Raw genomic sequence first — 20981 nt, 5'->3', positions numbered from 1 at the left:
CATATCTGCTTGTGGAAAAAGTCAGGTTCTAGGGAAGGAAGCACTGGTCTAGAATTACTTTCAGTATTACAATGGTTTTAAAAGATTTTAAATTATTTTAAATTATTTCCATGTTTTCTAAGTGCCACGTTTAATTTTTATTGAGATGTATCTTTTCCATTAAAATTGACTCTGGGAATTTGTTTAAAGCAAAATTTTCTTTGCCATTAATAGACATTTTAAAAGTTAAGACTCTCATTTGTAAATGGGATCACTTTTTTTTTTTTTTTTTGTCTTTGTCAGTTAAAGAATGAAAATATGAAAATCCCGACCATCTGTCTGGGTGAGGAAGGCAACTGCAGCTAGCACTTGTAGAGAGATCTTTTGGCCTCACCAGCGTTTCTTTTCCAAGTCAGGAACTTGTCACTGGCCTGACAGTTAACAGCTTCTTTCTGCCTGTGGAGACAGGGTACCTGAGTGTTCAATCCACTCTTTTTCATTTTGTTATGATAGGGTGTGTGTGTGTGTGTGTGTGTGTGTGTGTGTGTGTGTGTGTGTGTGTGTGTGTGTGTGTGTGTGCGCGCGCGCGCGCGCGCTCTTCAATCCCAACATGTTAAGTCTGAGGCCTCCTTTACTTGAAATGTATTTTTTTATACAACTTTGTATTTGTATACTGTGGCCTAAAAAGGCGAGTAAATAATAAGGTGAGTAAATGCTGTCAAGTGTGTAAGCACTTCACTGTCTACCTCCTGAAATAGCATGGCTCAGTATTAGCATTGCAGACCCACTTAGATGAGCAATGGACACTTTTCTCACATTGTCTTTTCTTTTCTTTTTTTTCTTTTTTTTTTTTGAGACAGGGTCTCTCTGTGTAACCTTAGCTGTCCTGGACTCACTTTGTAGACCAGGCTGCCTTGAACTACTCACAGAGATCGCCTGCCTCTGCCTCTCCTAGTGCTGGGGTTATAGGCATGCGCCACCATGCCCAGCTTCTAACATTCTCTTACCAGATACACAGAAAAGCTGTCTGTTTCATCATCATTAGAATTTGTCTTCTGAAAATCAACTTACGGATAAGTTGTGATGTTCTGTGGATGTATTGTGATTCAGACACCGGGAAGTAAAGCTGCGTGTAACTCCTTTACTTCTGAGTTCTGTTTACCCTGTGTCTAGATACGTGTCCTTGATGGCTTAAGAAATGCTCCCTCCAGAGCCTCGAGATCCTTAGCAATTCAGCCACTTAATCTCTCGGAGGCTTTCCTTGCTTAAGCTTCTCTGCATAACATTACCAAGACAATAATGGAGTCTGGCACGCATCTGTAACCCCAAAATGGAAGGTGGGGGAAAGCAGAGGCAGGAGCCTCCCTGGGGCTTGCTGGCCGCCTTCCTGAATCAAGCTCTGGGTGACAGACCCTATGTCAAAAAATGAAGTGGAAAGTGAGTGAGCGAGACTCCCAACATGGACTGCTAGTCCACACACACATGTACACGTAGATAGCGTGGACAAGCTGTCTTGTGTGTACAACACTGAGCAGTTTATATGAGGGGGTCTGATCAGTTGACTAAATTGGTCAGGAAAGCACTGAAGTGCTTGGGGTCTCCTAATAATTATTCCAGTATTAACACATCTGTGCACTTCTGCATGCTGCCATAAAAAAGCTGCTCATAGGGCACAGGGGTCCCTTAAATACCAGCTGGGTGCCAAGCAGGCCTGCCACTACCACTGGTAAAGCTGTGGAAATTGTGTGTGTGTGTGTGTGTGTGAGTGAGTTTGGGTGTTGAATTCAGGGTCCGGAGTACTGTCAGTAAGTGCTCTGCCACTGAGATGTCCCTGCCTGCAGCTCTGCGTTAATTAAAGTACTGTTTTCTAGATTGACCCATGTTATTCTACCTTTCCAAATGCAGGACAAACAAGATGCTGAAAACATTCTATGTCAGAAGACATGGTTCTGCTCAAACTCAGTTCCAGGGAAACAGTGTTTGCCATAGAAATAGCCACGCTCTGTCATAGATCCAAAACCCAGCACTGCTAGTGTTACTAGCTTGTTAACCATGCTTTTAAAGCTGATGGAGGTAGTGACTTTTTTTTTTAAACAGTTCTCTGGACATAGGGAACCAACACTGCCTTTTAGTATCCCAAGGGAGCAGGGCCATACAGTTCAGACAGGTAGCCCTGTGTGCTCTGTGAACTTTAAAAATTACTCATTTTGTCAACCAGGTTGATCTGGTTTCTTATGTTCTTTGTGTACAGTGATATGGTTTGATTGAGAATGGTCCCTATAGGGACTGTCTGAAAGGTCTTGTTGGAGGAAGTGTGTTGAGGGTGGGGCAGCCGAGGCCCTCTCTATCCCTCTGTGTAGATCAGTGTGTACCTTCAGCACTGCTCCTGCACCGTGCTCCCTGCCATGATTAAGGTGGCAGCCTCTTAGACTAACTATAAAAGGAAGCTGTAAGTACCTTATGAGAGTTGCCTTGGTCATGGGTGCCTTTTAACAGCAACAGAACAGGGACTAAGACAAATATTTGGAAGTTCTCTGTTTGCCTCAATGTTCTGAATTATGTACCTAGCTACTAGGTGACCACAGAAGTGTGAGAAGGGCTTTTTTGAGGTGTATGTCAGCACACCTAGTGCCTTTCTGAGACGTTAGCTGCCTTAGTGGCTGTCTGATCACTGTATCGTGTGGATACAGACTAGATGTTATCAAGACTTCCTTTTGAAATGTTTTCATTAGCATATATTAGTATAAAATATAATAGTGTTGGCCTTTTTTCTTACATTTGTAACAGACACTTGGGTCATAGTCAACCCTCCTTTTACCGGGACTGCTTTTCAAGCCCGTACCTTTGTACATCTAACTCTTTACCTACGTAGATTTTCCCTCGATTATTGTGCATATATTAGGGTTCATGTAGTTAATTGGTCCCAATACGATTTCTCAATGATGGGAACTTCTTTCATAGTTAACCTGCTGTTCCTGTTTAAGCATTGCAAGGTAAGCTCGTGCCACACATCACGCCACAGAATACTGATGCAGGCCAATTGGTGTGGCAAGAGGCAGTAGCTTGTGTGTGTGTCCTCTGGTAACTATTCCTGTGGCTATTTGGTTGAGAGGATTACTGCCCCTTTTCTGGGGACAGGCTGTAGGGAAAGGTGGTCAGCAGCTAAAGAACACTGAGGACAGGAGTTGGTAATTCTGAGTTTTATTTAATCTGTTCAAACTAATATTCAATCTCTGGAGTTCTTGGATTGATGAAATAATGGCCAAAAGGTAGTAAAGTTCTAGAACTGTTGTTTTCATCTAGTCCTGCATCTAGAGTTTGTGTTTTATTGTTTCCTTAGCTAATGTCTTTCATGTAACTCAGTGACTTGCAGATGTCTCACGTGGGGTACCCACAGGTGCTTTGTCTCAGCGTTGAGTTCTCTGCCTGGGGAGTAGGCACTGGCCTTAACTCCAACCTGCAGAAACTGTCCCAGCAAGGACTTTCCAGCATGTTCCTCACGGAGCTGAGGGAGCTGGGCATACATGTGAACTGTGTTGTGTGTGGTTTCCGATGATTTGTGTGGCGGCTACTTTTAGGTCCCAAATGTCTTATCTTGAGTATTTCATGCTTTTAGCATACAGGGACCCTGCAGTCCAGCATGCCCCGATCTCAGATATGCGTACAGCTGGGGTGACAGCTTATGAGTAGGAGAGTTAATGAGTGCACAAAGGTTTTATTTGTATGTAAAATGTTTAAATAAAAACTGCACTTGGTTTTTGCCCTCTGTACATTACACAACTGATGAGTGACTAGGCTGGCTGAGGTACACCGGCCTCAGGTGACCACAGGAGTGTGCTCCTCCCAACTCCACACGTGAAGACGGAAACTAGAACTTACAAGTTTTATTAGCTCAGGAGGGCTCCCATGGCTCTAGTCTAGGAACTTCTCCCTCCTCCTCTCTGAGGCTTGAGTGAAACACACTTACATGGAAAGGACGAGTTTGGCAACATCAGTAAATGAGAAGGGACATGAGAGGGTTGTCAGCACAGTGGTGATTAAAAAGATGGAGAGTCAGGGATGTCAAAATCGTAAGTCATAAACGACGTGGAAGTACATGGCGCCCTAGTGCATCTATGGCTAAGTTCTTGGTGTGCAATTGCCTACGCCATTTGTTCCTTTTAGGGTTAGGATGTGGACACAAGTGAGAAACAGATCAGACAGGAACCTACTTTTCCATCTCCCACCCCTCAACCCAACCACGACTCAGGTTACCAGGGAGGCTGCTTCTGTGGTGCTGTGAGGGTGCAGAGCCAACCGCTCACAGCGGAAGCTTTGCCTTGGCACTGAGCACACTCCTTGCTCAGTGCTGCCTTTCTCGAGACTGCGCAGGCTCTGCCATGTGTCCTTCCACGTCCAGTGAGTTGGAATCAGTTTTGCATGGAAGGGAGAGTTAAGATAGAAGGAAGGGGAGCTTTCATGCTTCGTGTGTGACAGTATACAGTGGTGTCAGGGTAGAATACGGAAGGAAGCTGTGTTTCGGTAGTATGCAGTTAGAGGCTGACATTCCTCACTGAACAAAAACAAAACAACAACAAACACCTCACAAGCACACAGTGAAGAAGTGGGAAGAAGATGGAATGGCAAGGTTGACTGGAAGCTTGGGTGTGCTGCTTGTTACTTTATAGCTTAAGACACAGTTGACTGCCTTAGAGGTATCTGAGGTTCCAGATGATGGGCTGCTGGAATGCTCTTAGACCTTGAGTGTGCTGGAGGCCCTGAAATAGGAGATGAACTTGTAACAGAAGCTCACGATGAAGAACCAGATGTTCCGAGCCATCTGAGACCTTGCAATGAGGAGGCGCCAGATGATGAGAAACAGGGCGGTGTTAAAGAGGTAGTGAATGTTCCGGAGCCTGAGGGACAGAGACAAAAGCAGTTAAGACAGCACTTGCACCCAGCTGTGTTCGCTGAAGCATAATGTGTCCCTCTCTGTGACCAGCAAATAAATACCAAGTTCTTAGCCCTTGGCATGGCTCGGCGCTCCTTGGTTTTTACCACTTTCTTTTTCTATTCTTGAATAATGAGGTTCCCCTAGTATTTTCTTAGCTTGTTACTTTACTCTTCCTACTTCTGTTTGAAGCTCTTTTAGAATCATGTTTCATGGTTGAATATATTTTCAAAATACACTCTGGTCTTTCAGTATTGAAAATGCTTTCTGGCCAGTGACTGTTGAGTGGGTTACACTTTGGGAGTCAGCCTGGAGCTTGAGAGGAACCCATGTAGGGTCAAAGGAGGGCATTGGCTCCTTTAAGTTGTCCTTTGACCTCCACAGGCTCTATGGCGTGCACGCCCACACACAATGCACAGCTTGAAAGCTCTCCCTGTCTTGGTGGTTGGAGGGTAGATAGTGGAGTTGGCAGCCGGCTTGTCAGTGGCCTCCTCAGCAGTCTGCCTTCCCGTTGTTACCATTGCCACCAAAACCCCTTAGCGTCTGCAGGAGTCGCGGCCTGAATCCTCTACCTTGTTTGTCGGGTAACAGGAGCAGGAGGGAGTTGTAGGAGTTGAAGAGTAGTTAGGTGATTTTCCAGGTTACGCAGCATGGCCTACCCTTTGGCTATTCCTTAGGTCACGGCTGTGATAAGGTGAACAAGAAGAAACAAACTTAGGGTTTGTTTCCATGAACAGCGTTTCTGTCTTCCCTGTGCCCTAAATCCTTGCCGTGTTAATGAACTAGCAGAAGGAATGCCTTCCTCAGGAGTGCAGTGAGGTCTAAATTCAATGTTGTGAATTTTAGGATAATACGGAATGCTGGGTCTGTGGTGCTGCATAAATGCGGAACAATTTAAGTCATACACACATCCTGTGCAAAGTAAGTCAACAATCCAAGGAGTGTGCCTACCTTCTTAGGTGCTGCTTTGCTTTGGGGATACCAGCCAGATCCTCTTTCAGTAGGTACTTCTTAACCCCCAAAACATAATTTTCAATGTATTCGAGCCAGTTCAACTGACGCACATCAAAGTTGAATACCTGTGAAGCAAGATTATATATATATATATTGGGCTGCTAGCAATGCACTGCTGAGCAGTCACCTTGTCCAGTGTGGGTGCCTGGAGCTCAACAATGTGGCTAGACTTGCCAGTGAGCCTCTGGGACCCACTTGCCCCACCTCCTCATCACTGGGTTACCAGGCATGCCACGACACCCAGCAGCAATGAAGGTCTAAACACACCCAACAAACTAGTTCTCTGAGCTGCACTGAGGTTGTCTCTGCCAGTGCTGACATTCTTGTCTGCTTTTCTTAGGAAGAGATTAATCTGTCTGTATACCAAGCAACTCCCCTATAATTCTGAGTTCCCAGGGTGCACTGGAGTCAGAGCCATACTTACTCTCTGGTCTTCAGGACTCAGCTCTGACAGAAGCATCTCCGTGTTGTTGGTGCTCCATTCCCAACTGTGGTTGATGAAGAACTCCAGCATGGAAATGGTTCTCAGGAGCCGGTTCATGAGCTTCAGCATCCTAGGGGGGGGGGGGGGACGACCAGACACATAGGAGCTGCTGCAGCTCGTCCTGGGGGAGACCAGATACATGGGAGCTGCTGCAGCTCGTCCTGGGGGACCAGACAGACGGGAGCTGCTGCAGCTCATCCTGGGGGACCAGAGAGACGGGAGCTGCTGTAGCTCGTCCTGGGGGACCAGACAGACGGTCCTGGGGGACCAGACAGATGGGAGCTGCTGCAGCTCGTCCTGGGGGACCAGACAGATGGGAGCTGCTGCAGCTCGTCCTGGGGGACCAGACAGACGGGAGCTGCTGCAGCTCGTCCTGGGGGAGACCAGATACATGGGAGCTGCTGCAGCTCGTCCTGGGGGACCAGACAGACGGGAGCTGCTGCAGCTCATCCTGGGGGACCAGAGAGACGGTCCTGGGGGACCAGACAGATGGGAGCTGCTGCAGCTCGTCCTGGGGGACCAGACAGACGGGAGCTGCTGCAGCTCATCCTGGGGGACCAGAGAGACGGTCCTGGGGGACCAGACAGACGGGAGCTGCTGTAGCTCGTCCTGGGGGACCAGACGGACGGGAGCTGCTGCAGCTCGTCCTAGGGGACCAGATACATAGGAGCTGCTGCAGCTCGTCCTGGGGGACCAGACAGACGGACCGGAGCTGCTGTAGCTCGTCCTGGGGGACCAGACAGACGGTCCTGGGGGACCAGACAGACGGGAGCTGCTACAGCTCGTCCTGGGGGACCAGACAGACGGGAGCTGCTGCAGCTCGTCCTGGGGGACCAGACAGACGGGAGCTGCTGCAGCTCGTCCTGGGGGACCAGAAAGACGGTCCTGGGGGACCAGACAGAAGGGAGCTGCTGCAGCTCGTCCTGCCTCTGTCGCTTCCTCCACGGGGAAGTGTGAGCCTGGGGCTCATGCCAGTAATACCAATACTCAGGAGGCCAAGGCAGGTCGACCATTATGATATCAAGATCACTCTGGTCTACTTAGTTAAATATCGCCCAGTAAAACTCGTAAGGAACAAAACAAAAATGAATGACCCCTATTTCCTCCAGGTTCTCAGAATTCCTTGTGTTCCTGGGTCTCCTCCCTCTTTTGGGTAGTTTACAGTGTGAACAGTTTCTACCATCAAGCTTCGAGTTCACCGTTTGTGAAGTCTTTCTTCATGTGAGTACCAGCAATAAATCTAACAAATTGCTCATTTTCTCTAAAACCTACCTGTGGTACTAGAAGGGTTTATGTATTTCTGTAAAAGTTTGAATTGTTATTTCTCCTCCCCACTTTCCATTCTAACTCTTTCAAATAACACGACGAGAGTGAGTCTGCCTGTCACACATTTTACACCCTCCTGCACGACCACTTCTTTCTCGTTAGACATTGCAAACCTAGGCTAGTTATTCACCTGGATGGATTATTGGTTTTTTTGTTTTGTTTTTTTGTTTTTAATTTTGAGGCAGGTCTTTACAATGCTAATTTCTTTTTATTGTATGTTCTTAAATTTGTAAAAACAAAAATAGCATCTCGGGTCTTAGTATATAAGCTTTTTGCAGAGTGTTGAATATATTATCACTTGAGGAAACAAAAGCTGGTTGTGATTCAGACTTAAAGGAGAAAGACGTAATGTTCATGATCTACTCTGTTAGATGCAGTGCTGACATGTCTAGAAAATACTGACTGCTGATTTTAGAAACATCCCTGTTGGTAGCTCTTTACCTGCATTTTTATGAATATGATTCATAAGCTTAAGAGGGTCAGCATTCAAACTGCAGCCTAGTTCTGACCAGCCCTGGGAAACTGCTGCTGCAGCCCCACTGCCCTGTCTGCTCCTTACAACTTAGCACGCGTTCTAGTTCCACGGTGGGAGCATGAGCCAGCTCTTCTCCTGTCTCCTAGGACAGCGAAGTCTCAGGATTTATTCATAGTAACTTTACAGAAAGCTTATGTTCAAGGTCACATAGGAAATGCTCCAGGTAGGTCTCTGAGTTGAAAGTGTGCTTAAGCTCAGCTTGTCCCTAGAGTATAGTAGATTCTGTTATGAACTGTGATGCTCTGGGAATTTGGTTTTGTTCTTGGTTTAGATTACCACCAGCTGTTGAGAGACATCCCACTGTGCTATGGGAAATTTCTTGTCCAGGAAGTGGATTTAAATGTTCTGCAAACAGTAGTTGTTACAGTGTGTCACTGCCCAAGGATTATTTGAACTAAGGTAATTTTAGAACAACAAAATGTTACTCTCAGGGAGAGGACTTTTTGTACATAACAAACACAGACCCTCTACAGAAGTCAGGACACAGCTACAGCAGTGACTGTCTATTTTGCGCAGCTTTCTGTCAAATACACACGGTCACGATCCCCTTCTCATACAAAAGCTGGGAATCTAGAAATAAAATTGATGGCTCATGGCTGAACTAGTGAAGCCAAGATCTTACAAAAAGCCATAAAGATGGGCTGCAGAGATGGCTCTGAGGTTGAGACCGCTGACTGCTCCTCCAGAGGTGCTGAGTTCAATTCCCAGCAACCACATTGTTGCTCACAGCCATCTACAATGGGATCTGGTGCCCTCTTCTGGCCTGCAGTCATACATGCAGGGAGAGCATTGTATGCATGATACATCTTTAAAAACAAAAACAAACAAAAAGCATGAGGATTATTGTGGGGCCAATCATTGATGGCTTAGTGGGGAAAGATATTTGCTGCCAAGTCTAATGATCTAGGTTCAATCCCCGAACGCACATGGTAGAGAGAACCAACCTCCCTACAAGGTGTCTGTCCTCTGATCTCTGCTCCTGTGCAATGATAGCATATACACAATAAATGTAAAAGTAAATAAATAAATAAAGATTAATTTAAAAGTTCATATAAAGTCAGGCATGGTGGCACACACTGTTAATCCCAGCACTCGTGAGGCAGAGGCAGGCAGATTGCTGTGAGTTCGAGGCCAGCCTAGTCTACAAAGTGAGTCCAGGACAGCCAAGGTTACACAGAGAGACCTTATCTCGGGGGGAAAAAAAGTTCATATCAAAGAAAACAGTGGTTAGGTTTTTGGTCTTCTGCTTTTTTCTTATTCACCAATCTTTGTTTTATCCAGACATTCCTAGCCCTGACCTGTTTTGGAGGCCTTAGAACTTCTGCTTGCGTTTTTCTTTTCCCATTTATCCTGGGTAAACTTCACACAGGTGTTTTCCACATAGTTACAATATCTCCTTGTGTGCATGAGACAAGCTCGGTGAGCCCCATGGCCTCTGTGCTAGTCCTGGGAAGGCTGGCTGTGTCAGAAAGGCCTTCCACCTCGAAAAGGGGCTGCTCAGCGGCCAGGCCTGTTCCTACTCAGGGCCAGGCTCCAGGACTCTCCTCCTGTTGAATGTGCTATGGAGGTAGCAAGAGGTGGGTGCTGTCACTGTTGGGTGGTGACACAGCTGCCTCAGCTTTGGCCCAATCCCTCCTTTCTCATCTCTCTAGGTGTCAGTAAACCTAGTTCGCAGTAGTGGCTGTGAGGTGGCTTTCTGTCCTTCCTTCCTACCTTCCTTCCTTCCTTCCTTGGTCACTTCCTGTTACACCAGCAGTTCTCAACCTTCCTACTGCTGTGACCCTGTAATACAGTTCCTCGTGTTGTGGTGACCCCCAACCATAAAATTGCCCCATTGCAGTTTTGCTACTGTTATGAACTGTAATGCAGATACCTCATATGCTACCTCAAAGGGGTTGTGATGTGCAGATCTGCCCTTAGCTTCTCCTTCCATGGTGAAAGTGTTGGCTGTGAGGTGTGGAAACGAGAATGGGACCATCATGAGTCCTTGCTACAGGATGGCCACACAGCAGCGTTCAGCGAGTGAGGCTGCTGTCATTATTGGGTCTTATTTTTGTTTATATGTCAGAGACACCTGCCTTCACTCCTCAGCTGCAGGGAGGATTGAAGACTTTGGCTTCCATGCAGTGACACGGTTAGAGCCCTGCTCCAACTCCTCACCTGGGTTTCCTTCCAGTAAGTCTCAGGTAGAAGTCGTAGATTATGGCCGGGGCCCTGTGGCTGACGGCGTTCCAGTACTGTGTGGTGAAGTTGTTGGTGGTGAAGTCAGCGTTTGGCCTTCTGAACGCACTCTCAAATGGGATCTTCTCAATGGTCGCCAAGACCTGTAACCCTGGAACAAAAAGAAGTGCCAAATCTCAGTTCGAATCCATCGTAAGCTTAAGCTATCTGCGGCACTTGGGTGGGGGGAGCACTGAGACAGCTTGGGTGGGGGGAGCACTGAGGCAGCTTGGGTGGGGGGAGCACTGAGGCAGCTTGGGTGGGGGGAGCACTGAGGCAGCTTGGGTGGGGGGAGCACTGAGGCAGCTTGGGTGGGGGGAGCACTGAGGCAGCTTGGGTGGGGGGAGCACTGAGGCAGCTTGAGTGGGGGGAGCACTGAGGCAGCTTGGGTGGGGGGAGCACTGAGGCAGCTTGGGTAGGTGGGAGCACTGAGACAGGGTCTCACTAGGCAGCCCTGGTTGTCCTGAAGCTCACTATGTAGACCAGGCTTGGCCTTGAACTCATGGACATCCTCCTGTCTCGACCTCCTACATGCTGGGATTAGAGGTGTGTGCCACTGTGTCTGGCCTTTTCTTAAAACATTTACTCCACAGATACTTGGTGAAGTTGTTTATTCACCACAAGGACTGGCTACAGATGATGTACGCCTGTTCAATCCCGGGCTCTCCAGTGGACTCTGAGAGACCTGAGACTGAGGCTGGGGGGAGCCCTTGCACAGCCAACAGGAATGTTTCTTGGCAGTTGCTTTTCTTAAGGTTAAATTTCCTAACAAAGGCTTGCATAATAGTGCCAAGATAGTTTCCTTGTGTGGTTCACGTTAGATAGCACAGATCTTATAATTGTCTTTTTATTTTCATATTGTTTAGATTAGCTTAGTTTAAATTTTTAATATTTGTAGATACAATAGTTCCTTTTAGAACATTCATTTAAATTCAATTTTAACTTAATTGGATCTTTTCAAATGCCACAGCTCATTATTCAATTATTATGAAGGAAATCAGTTATTGAGGTAATTTGATTATTGTGGCCTTTTAAAAAATCCCCCCCCCCCGCAGAAATCAGCATATAAAACACACATGTTCCTGGTTTGCCCTAAGTCAGAGGAGAACTTTAATTGAAAACTCGTCAGATGGCATGTGGGCATGTCCCTGGGGGTGTCGTGATTATTAATTGATACAGGATGGCCCAGGCTGTGGCTGGCACCATCCCTGGTGTGGCGGTTCAAATAGGAACGGCCCTCAAAGGCTTGGTCGTTAAGGAGCCGCACTACTTGAGAAGGGATAGGAGGTGTGGCCTTGTTGGAGGAAGTGTGTCACTAGGAATGGGCGTGGCAGCACACGCCTTTAATCTCAGCACTCGGGAGGCAGAGGCAGGCGGATCGCTGTAAGTTCAAGGCCAGCCTGGTCTACAAAGTGAGTCCAGGATGGCCAAGGCTACACAGAGAAACCCTGTCTCAAAAACAAAACAAAACAGAACAAAAAATAAAAAAACAAAACAAAACAAAAAAAAACAAAACAAAAGCCCAAGCCTCTCCTCTCCTACTGTATGCAGATCCGAATGTAGAGCTCTCAGCTCCCTCACCAGCATCATGTCTGCCTGCACACCACCATGCTTCCTGCCATAATGCTAATGGACTAAACCTCTGAACTCTAAGCAAGTCCCAATTAAATGCTTTTTGAGATAAGAGTCGCTGTGGTTATGGTATCTCTTCACAGCTATAGAACAGTGACTAAGACACCTGGGTAGGGTGTCTTAGACTACACTGAGAAAGCTAAGCATAGCCTGTGCAAGCCTCATTCCTCGAGTTTTCCGTTGTGCTTTCACTGACGGTTCCTTAGGCAGAAGAGTACAGGCAGGCCTGCCTTCAAGTTTCTGCTTGAGTTCCTGCCTCAGGAGGGACTGCAACATGCATTGTAAGCAAAATCAATCCCTTCTCCTTCTGCGTTGTTTGTGGTGTGTTTATCGAGGCAACATAAACAAAATTGTGGCGTGCAACTTAAAGGCCTCCACACTTGAAAAGGAAAATAGAGCCAAACACAGGCAATTTTGACATCAGCACTGACCTTCTCCTCCACGCAGTGCGTGCTTGCTCCACATTTCACTTGGCTACGTAGTAAACATTCACATTTGACAGCTCTAAAATGGGCCTCTTGATGTTCCCTCTACCAGCTGTGTTTTCCTGACACAGTTCACAACACCTCTACATGATAATTATTTTCAGTAAGTCAGTCAAAACCTTTGGAGTAATCACGATCCTCTCCTTTGTTCAATAACTCTCATAACAGTGAACATCAGAATAATTGGCCTTCTCCTTGAAAAGTATCCAGCGTCACCTTTGCATTGTTGTCAGGTAGGAGCTCACCCTGTTGCTTGGAATATTAGGGTAGCATCACTGCTGGTCTTGGCTGTGGCTCCTGTGCCCCAGGAGTCTGCTCCCCATACAGCAGCTAGGACGAGTCTTTGAAAATGCTATTCAGAACGCTACTTTTTTTTTTTAACATAACCATTTGATGGACGCTCTTATTTGGAGGGAAGCAAAACCCATAGTCCAGTTGGTAAGACCTTACTAGCATCTGCATCTTCTCACACAGAGAAGAAATGTTCAACATGGATAAAGCCTTGCAGGATCTGCCTGCATCCTCACTCCTGTGCCCATCCTGCGTTGGTTTTCAAACATTTTTACCCCCTAGTTGTTTCTGCTCCAGACAAAGTGGCCTTCCTGTCCTTGAATATAAAGAACTTTTGTACTGATGGTTCCTTGAGCCTACAAGACTTCTTTCTGCTGTCTTCTGACAAGCCCTCACTCTCTTCGGGTGTCTGCTGAGATGTCATATTACCAGAGCTGTTGCCTTGGCCTCCACATAAGAAAGAATCCCCCTTATCTCACTCTGTTTTTCTTCAAGCACTTAAGTATATCTGATGTATAATTTGCTGTTGTTCCTACACAAACATTTAAGAAGTGGCTGGCAGACAGTTGGTGCTCAGTAAATACTTTTGAACTGAATGAATGAGTATCTCAGTAGTTGGCAATGGCTCTCTATTTCCCGAGTCTATCTAGACTCTTTAGTGGTTTCACTGTGACCTCATGTCATTAAAACAATTTTTAGAGCATTTTAGATTTTCAGACTAGGAGATGAGTAACCTGTGATAGTTTAGCTGGGTATAAGATCAGCATACTGATCAATTTTATGTCTCCCCGATAACCATTAGAAAGTATTTTTTTTATAAAGACACCATTAATTGTTAACAGTGTATACATTTCCAAGCTCATACATATAAATCTAATTTTTTAAATGCTTAGCTATATGAAAAGACGATTTTTTTTCCTGGAAGGGCATTTAATGGAGACAGCTAGATGTTACATGTGTAGAGGCTCCAGTCAGAATCACTTGGGTCACCTCTAATAGCCCTGTCAGGAAGTGAGCTTCAATCTAATCGAACCTGAGTTAGTGGGCAGGGACGTCTTGAGTTAGTGGGCAGGGACATCTTGAGTTAGTGGGCAGGGACATCTTGAGTTAGTGGGCAGGGACATCTTGAGTTAGTGGGCAGGGACATCTTGAGTTAGTGGGCAGGGACATCTTGAGTTAGTGGGCAGGGACATCTTGAGTTAGTGGGCAGGGACACCCCAAGAAGCTATATGAGGCGTCTTGTTTAGCTGCTTGGCTGTATGAAGAACATGACCACCTAAGCATGCATGCTGCAGTGTGAGGGGAAGGAAAGCATGTGCGTGCCGTTTCATCCCCAGAAAGGCATCCCTCAAGTTACAGTTTATCATACAAGCCACAGGGGCTGCCTGCTCTGCACCACTACTCCCCTGATGCTACCACTGGAGTGTGTAGAGAGAGTTGCTGTGTAACACTGAGAAAGGAGATGTGTCATTGGGGACGCATACCATGTAGGACAGGACAGCTTAACTTCCTTCCTTAATCTTGTCATCATTAGGTATTTAAATTCATTTCTAAGGGACTTGGGCATTGAGGTCTTGGACATTGGTTGTGGGCTTTGAGGTTTCAAAAGCCCAGTAGGCCAGGCCAAGGCGATCTCTTTCTCTCTTCCCTCACGTGCAGATCAGGATGTAGCTCTCAACTACTTTCTGGCACCATGCCTACTGTACCTGCTGCCATGCTTCCCACCATGGCGATAATGGTCTAAGCTCTGAAACTATAACAAAGTCCTCAGTTAAATGTTTTCATTTATAAGAATTGCCTTGGTCACAGTATCTTTCACAGCAATGTAACAGTGGCTAAGCCACAAGCCAATAGAGTTTGTGTAGTAGGGGTTTCTTAAAGCAGAGACTTCTAGTTTCTATAGCTATCTAGAAGTTTCCTTGGCACCTCCCAAGGTCTTTGATCAAAGACTGGCTTTACGTTTGTCTTCAACAGTGACTTATATATATTTTTTTATAAATTAGTAGTGAAATTGTTATTCAGACAGAAGAGAGATGGGAGACCAGGCTTTACTTTTATTTCAGGGACCAACTAGCTCCCTTTATGAATCCAGGAAGCTCACTGACTCTCTCTCTGGGCCTCCTGTGAGTTGAGCACCCTAATTCTCAAGGTCTTTGTAACTGTAATCATCTCTAACTCCATAAAATAAGAGTCTTCAGGAAAGATTTTTTAAAAATACTATATCTTCTGAGCCCTTCTTTAAAAAAAAAGATCTTATTTTATGTTCAGTCCATGTGCATATATGTGTGTCTGTGTGCGGGTGTGTGCATTTGAGCATAAGTGCTTGAAGGGGCCGGAAGGCATCACATCCCCTGGAGCTGGAGCTATGGGCAGTTGTGAGTCAACTGATGTGGGTGCTGACAACCAAGCCGGATCCTCTGCAAGAGCTGTACACACTCTCAACCGTGGCCCACCTCTCCAGCCCTCGGTTTACAGTCTCTTATTTGTTTATGTTAATATCCATTTACATGGGTGGGATCTTAAATAGATATCTTACTATTTCAAAATCAATTCTGATTTAGATATGTGGTCTAAATGCCTGGATTTATGAAGAAAAGAACCTGATCATAGACATCTTTGTGTTTGCAACTTTGCAAGTACAAATAATGGAGTGTGTGCGCTCGGGATGGGAATCGGACCAATACAAAGGCTTGAGGATAGGAAATCTCAGACTTTAGTAGGAACACCAACTCCCAAGTCAACAGAGGAGCGCACCATTGGTTACTGGCCAGGCAGATCTCTAGACACGGAGGCCTGTTACCAACAACGTCCTTTAGGATCACAGGTCCTATCAGTTAGGGCCAGGCGACATGGATGAGCAATGCCACGGTCCAGTAGCAGAGGTGGGCTGCTGTGTCATCTTCCTAAATATGCCACTGGTCACACACATTCTCAGAAATACAGCAGAGGGGAAGGCCACCGTGAGGGGCACAGGTGTGTGTGTGTGTGGGGGTGCCGGTCGCCACCTGCTCCGTTTATCTTTGCCAACTTTGTTTTTTATAAAACCTCCTGTCAGACCTTCCATTCTGTGCAATCGTTTGTGTGTTCTCACAGACCATTTTTCTCCTATCACTGCATGTTCTGGTTAACTGCAACACGCTTAGAGTTTGCAGAGATTTTCTCTCTTTATGGTTTTGTTTTGTTTTGGCTTCTTTCCCAACTGTGTTCCTGTCTGTAAGACACACTGTTTTTCCCGGGCAGTACTGGCGGTTGTGCACTTACCCATTTTATACCAGTTACAGGGATTGAGGTTGCCGGATGTGGAATGGTAGATTAATGTAGATTTAGGCCTGGAAGATAAGATAAAAAGTAAATACAACAAAATTGATAACTAATGGAAGATAAAGAAAAACAACACTGAGACAGGTTTCGAAACCTCGGTGGCTTCTGCAATCTACACAGCACTTTCATATCCTTTGCTCTTTCTCTGGGTTGGTAGGAAAAGTAGAAAAGAAAAGGTTCACACAGTATGTCAAATAGGCATGACCTGTGGAGCTCATATGCTTGAGTTCACATGAGAAAAATGCCACTCTCCTTGTCATTTAATAGCAGAGTCCTGTGCATACACCTTTCCTTTGTGTCAACAAGTTTTCTGTCTTAACTCTTGGCATTTACAGGCAACTAAGCAGCAGCTCAGTAAAATATAAACCGTGCTGCCATTTCATCAACTAATAATCTTATTTTCAGATGCTGAATGGAAAGAACCGTTTGGTTATTGAAAAATCCCACAGTAAGTAGTTTAATGCAAATTACTTTATGACCTACCAAGTATTAATACATATTCATACACCGTAGCCCATGTAGGATGGTCTGTTGGCAATTCTGAGACACTGAAACAAACATCCTGTCACTTTGGAGTGTTGTCGGTTGGAAGTGTGACTGACGTCACCTTCCAGGTCTCAGAAGCTCGTGTGAGCGTGCTTACCTGTGAACTGCGGTATACCATCCCACTGCGATGGTGAGATTGACCACGGTGTCAACCGGAATCACGTCTGCCACTGCCATGGGAGTAGCTTTTATGGACCGGAGAAATCCTTTCCCAGTCTGCTCAGGAGAGATGGAGCACAGAACAAAAACCAGATCAAAAATCACATCCAGAGGGCCTGGAAAGATGGCTCAGAGGTTAAGGGCACTGACTGCTCCTCCAGAGGTCCTGAGTTCAATTCCCAGCAACCACATGGTGGCTCACAACCATCTATGATGAGATCTGACGCCCTCTTCTAGCCTGCAGGTGTACATGCAGGCAGAGCACTGTATATATAATAAATAAATAACAAATCTTAAAAAAAAAAAAAATCACAGCCAGGACTAGCCACTGGGTGGGAGATGGTCACTAGGCCTGATCCTTCGCTGGGCCTGGCATGGTGACTCACACCTTTAATCTCAGCACTCAGGAGGCTGAGGCAGGCAGATCACTGTGAGTTCGAGGCCAGCCTGGTCTACAAAGTGAGTCCAGGACAGCCAGGGCTACACAGAGAAAGCCTGTCTCAGTAAACAAAAACACTCAAAAGAATCCATAGATGGGTAGGTAGATATCTCTCTCTCTCTCTCTCTCTCTCTCTCTCTCTCTCTCTCTCTCTCTCTCTCTCTGTGTGTGTGTGTGTGTGTGTGTGTGTGTTTGTGTGTGTGTGTGTGTGACCAGCTGCTGTCCTTTCCCTGTTAAGGATGTAATCTGGAATGGGTGGGATCTCAGTGTGCTGGTGTACACTGTAATAACTGGCTCTGGCCCGTGTTTATCTGATGTTTATCCCCCTCTGAACTGTCATGAGGAAGGAGTGAAAGCAATCAGGGGACAGAAAGAGATTGCTTGGGAAAGCAAATGTCAGGCAATGCATACCTGTAAGCTTGTCTATTTCAGTGTCAAGGAGTCCATAATCTTTGGTTCTAAGGCAGCACAGGCAGGCCTTGAACTTGTAACCCTGCCTCTCCTCTGAGCTCTGGGGTTATAGGTGTAAGCTGCCCTACACCCTCTTTATAGAGTGCTGGGGATCAAACTCAGGCCTTCAAGTGTGCTACACCAGTCAGTCTACCAACTGAGCGGCACCCCTCGCCCCTGCCGAACTGAGCTGCACCCCTTATCCCTGATGCTAATATTTTTGCTGTGCACCTGATTGGCTGCAGTGCAAAGAAAATATCTCCACCTTGTGGTAACCAAAGGACATTCCCAAAGTAAAACTCCTGCATAGCAATTGGGCATGCCAGTCATCTCTGTCCCTATCATGAAAGTGACTTCTGGCTGCCTTTTAAGTTAGTAACTCCAAATAGGCTATGTCCTTTCTCAGCACCCATATTTTGCATTGAGGAAGCATAGGTCAACACTAAGGTCCCCGCTACGTTCTCTTTGTACGTACCGCAATGATGAGTCCGCTGGGTCCATTTATATTGTCAACCCAACCCTGGAAAGAAAGAGCTCTGTTCGTTACACTTGTTAGAAAACCGTTACCCTTGGACAGTGCCATCTGTTTGTTTGGGGGAGGGTGTGTGAGTGTGTGTGTGTGTGTGTGTGAGTGTGTGTGTGAGTGTGTGAGTGTGTGTGTGTGTGTGTGTGTACATACCCACACAGCCATTTGTAATACTAACTAACTGGTCATAAAGAACATGGGAAAAGAAAAGAAAGGAAGAGACAGGGAGAAGAAAAGAAGGGACAAGTAAAAAAGGGAGGGTGTAAGCCAGGCGTGGCGGCACACACCTTTGATCCCAGCACTCAGGAGGCAGAGGCAGGTGAATATCTGTGAGTTTGAGGCCAGCATGATCTACAAAAAGCAAGTTCAGAATAGCCAGGGCTGCACAGAGAAACCCTGTCTCAAAAAAGGAAAAAAAAAAAAAAAAAAAAAGAGGAGGGTATAGGAGAGGAGGAAAAGGAGGAGGTGTAAGGGAGGAGGAAGAGGTAAGGGAGGAGGAAGAGGAGAGGGGGTAAGGGAGGAGAAGAGGTAAGAGAGGAAGAGGAGGAGGGGGTAAGGGAGGAGGAAGAGGAGGAGGGGTAAGGGAGGAGGAGGTAAGGGAGGAGGAAGAGGAGGAGGGGTAAGGGAGGAGGAAGAGGAGGAGGGGGTAAGGGAGGAGGAAGAGGAGGAGGTAAGGGAAGAGGAAGAGGAGGAGGGGTAAGAAAGGAGGAGGGTAAGGGAGGAGGAAGAGGTAAGAGAGGAGGAAGAAGAGGAGGGGTAAGGGGGAGGAAGAGGAAGAGGGGTAAAGGAGGAAGAAGAGGAGGAGGGGTATGGGAGGAGGAAGAGGAGGACAACAATGAGAAAGAGGTGGGGTTTTAAGGCACCGGGCGGGAAGCAGACAAAGGCGGGTGCTGGGCTCACCGGGAAGGGCTCCTGCCAGGTAGCTCCCACTATGGATGGCCTGACAATGGCTACATTCAGGTTTCCGCTCTCTTGCTGCACCACGACCTCTCCCAAGGCTTTGGTGTAGGTATAGGCATTGGGCCGGTCTCCGATCAGCTTGGGAGTAATCTCATCTATGATAGAGTCATCTAACCACCTGGAGGCAGAGAAGAACATTCTAGCAATGTCCACTGCACCATAGAACAGAGAGACAACAGACATATCCCATCAACCAAAGCTGCCATCTTCTGGCTGGAATCCTGGAAGACAGACCCATGCCAGGGTCACAAGGACCCTCCTTCTTATACCTTCGTTAAAAGCCTGCTTCCTCGTGCCCAGACACGCTATTTCCACGGCTATGTGGCCTGCGGTGTCACATGTAACCCTGTGCTTACTTCTACGGTAAGTCTCATTAGTCCTTAAACAACATCTCAGAGCCTCGTGACTATTGGCAGGGCTATTTGCTTAAATTATTGATATAGCTTAAAACTTTAAGATCGCCTGAATATGTTCACGTAAGTCTTTTAAAAATATTCTAGGCTGCGCAGTGGTGGTGCTCGCCTTTAAACTAAAATTTTAGAACATATATACATCTATATATATATTGGCTTTTCAAGACAGGGTTTCTCTGTGCAGCCTTGGCTGTCCTGGACCTCTCCTTGTAGAGCAGGCTGGCCTCGAACTCACAGAGATCCACCTGCCTCTGCTCCCGAGTGCTGGGATTATAAGCTGCACCACCATGCCTAGCTGTTCATGCAATTCTTCTTCTCTTCTTTCTTTCTTTTTTCTTCTTCTTTCTTCTTCCTTCTTCTTCTTCCTCCTCCCTCTCCTTCTTCTTCTTCTTCTTCTTCTTCTTCTTCTTCTTCTTCTTCTTCTTCTTCTTCTTCTTCTTCTTCTTCTTCTTCTTCTTCTTCTTCAGATTTATTTATTTAAAATATATGAGTGTTTTGCCTGTGTGGACATCTGCAGGCCAGAAGAGGGCATCAGATTACATCATAGATGGTTGTGAGCCACCACCTGGTTTCTGGGACTTGAACTCTGGTCCTCTGGAAGAGCGGTCAGCGCTCTTAGGTGCTGAGCCATCTCTCCAGCCCCTGTTCATGCAATTCTTAGCCTGATGTGTTTGGCGCCCTTGCTCTGGTTTTATAGGAGGAAGTATAACTGTGCTGCTTTGATTGTAGGAAACATTTGATTGTACACAGCATTTTCCTGTCCACTGCTTTGATATTGTTAAACACTGTGTCTGATGCTAAGATCTGTTCAGTCATGACGATGCCATCATGCTCGTTGACAGCGGGCAGAGTCTAAACGCTGGTACAATGTTTCCATTCCTTTTCTCTGCTTCTGTTGGTGCTGAGCATAACCTGGCCACACAGATGCCTAGAACTGAGACAATTTCAAGCACACAGAGAAATAGAGGGTATTACACTTTGTGACGTATGGGACTGGGGAGGGCTCTCGGTGTATATACTACTCTCCATACAAGTGTTGAGTAGCAGAGTTTGGAGGCCATACAGGCCAATGTGGTGGCCTATCTGTAATCCCAGCACTGGGGAAGCAGAGGCAGGCTCCCTGGAACCAGCTGTCCAGCTGGACTAACCATCTCAGCAAGCTCGAGTCAGCCAAGAGACTCTACCTTGGTACATACCATGGAAGCAATTGAGAAAGGTAGACATCAACTTTGAGCCTCCATATGCATCCACTGTGTGTGCACACATCTGTG

At 46.4% G+C, this 20981-nt stretch overlaps 1 protein-coding gene across 1 annotated transcript in view; it reads right to left on the bottom strand.

Moving 5' to 3' along the window:
- Positions 1-4111: 4111 nt before the first annotated feature.
- Far2 (fatty acyl-CoA reductase 2) overlaps positions 4112-20981 on the bottom strand; it is a 43585-nt gene continuing 26715 nt past the window's right edge. The window contains exons 5-12 of the mRNA XM_051155614.1: positions 19238-19415; positions 18287-18331; positions 16861-16979; positions 16158-16225; positions 10429-10600; positions 6348-6477; positions 5861-5988; positions 4112-4874 (exon numbers count right to left, since the gene is read on the bottom strand). Of these exons, the coding sequence (XP_051011571.1) occupies positions 4712-4874; positions 5861-5988; positions 6348-6477; positions 10429-10600; positions 16158-16225; positions 16861-16979; positions 18287-18331; positions 19238-19415 (1003 nt within the window). The 3' untranslated portion in view covers positions 4112-4711. The remainder of the gene's footprint in view (positions 4875-5860; positions 5989-6347; positions 6478-10428; positions 10601-16157; positions 16226-16860; positions 16980-18286; positions 18332-19237; positions 19416-20981) is intronic.

Source organism: Acomys russatus, chromosome 13, assembly GCF_903995435.1.
Source record: "Acomys russatus chromosome 13, mAcoRus1.1, whole genome shotgun sequence".
NCBI classification, from domain to species: Eukaryota; Metazoa; Chordata; class Mammalia; order Rodentia; family Muridae; genus Acomys; species Acomys russatus.
Note: the sequence above shows the minus strand (reverse complement) of the source record. Positions and strands in the feature narration are given on the sequence as shown.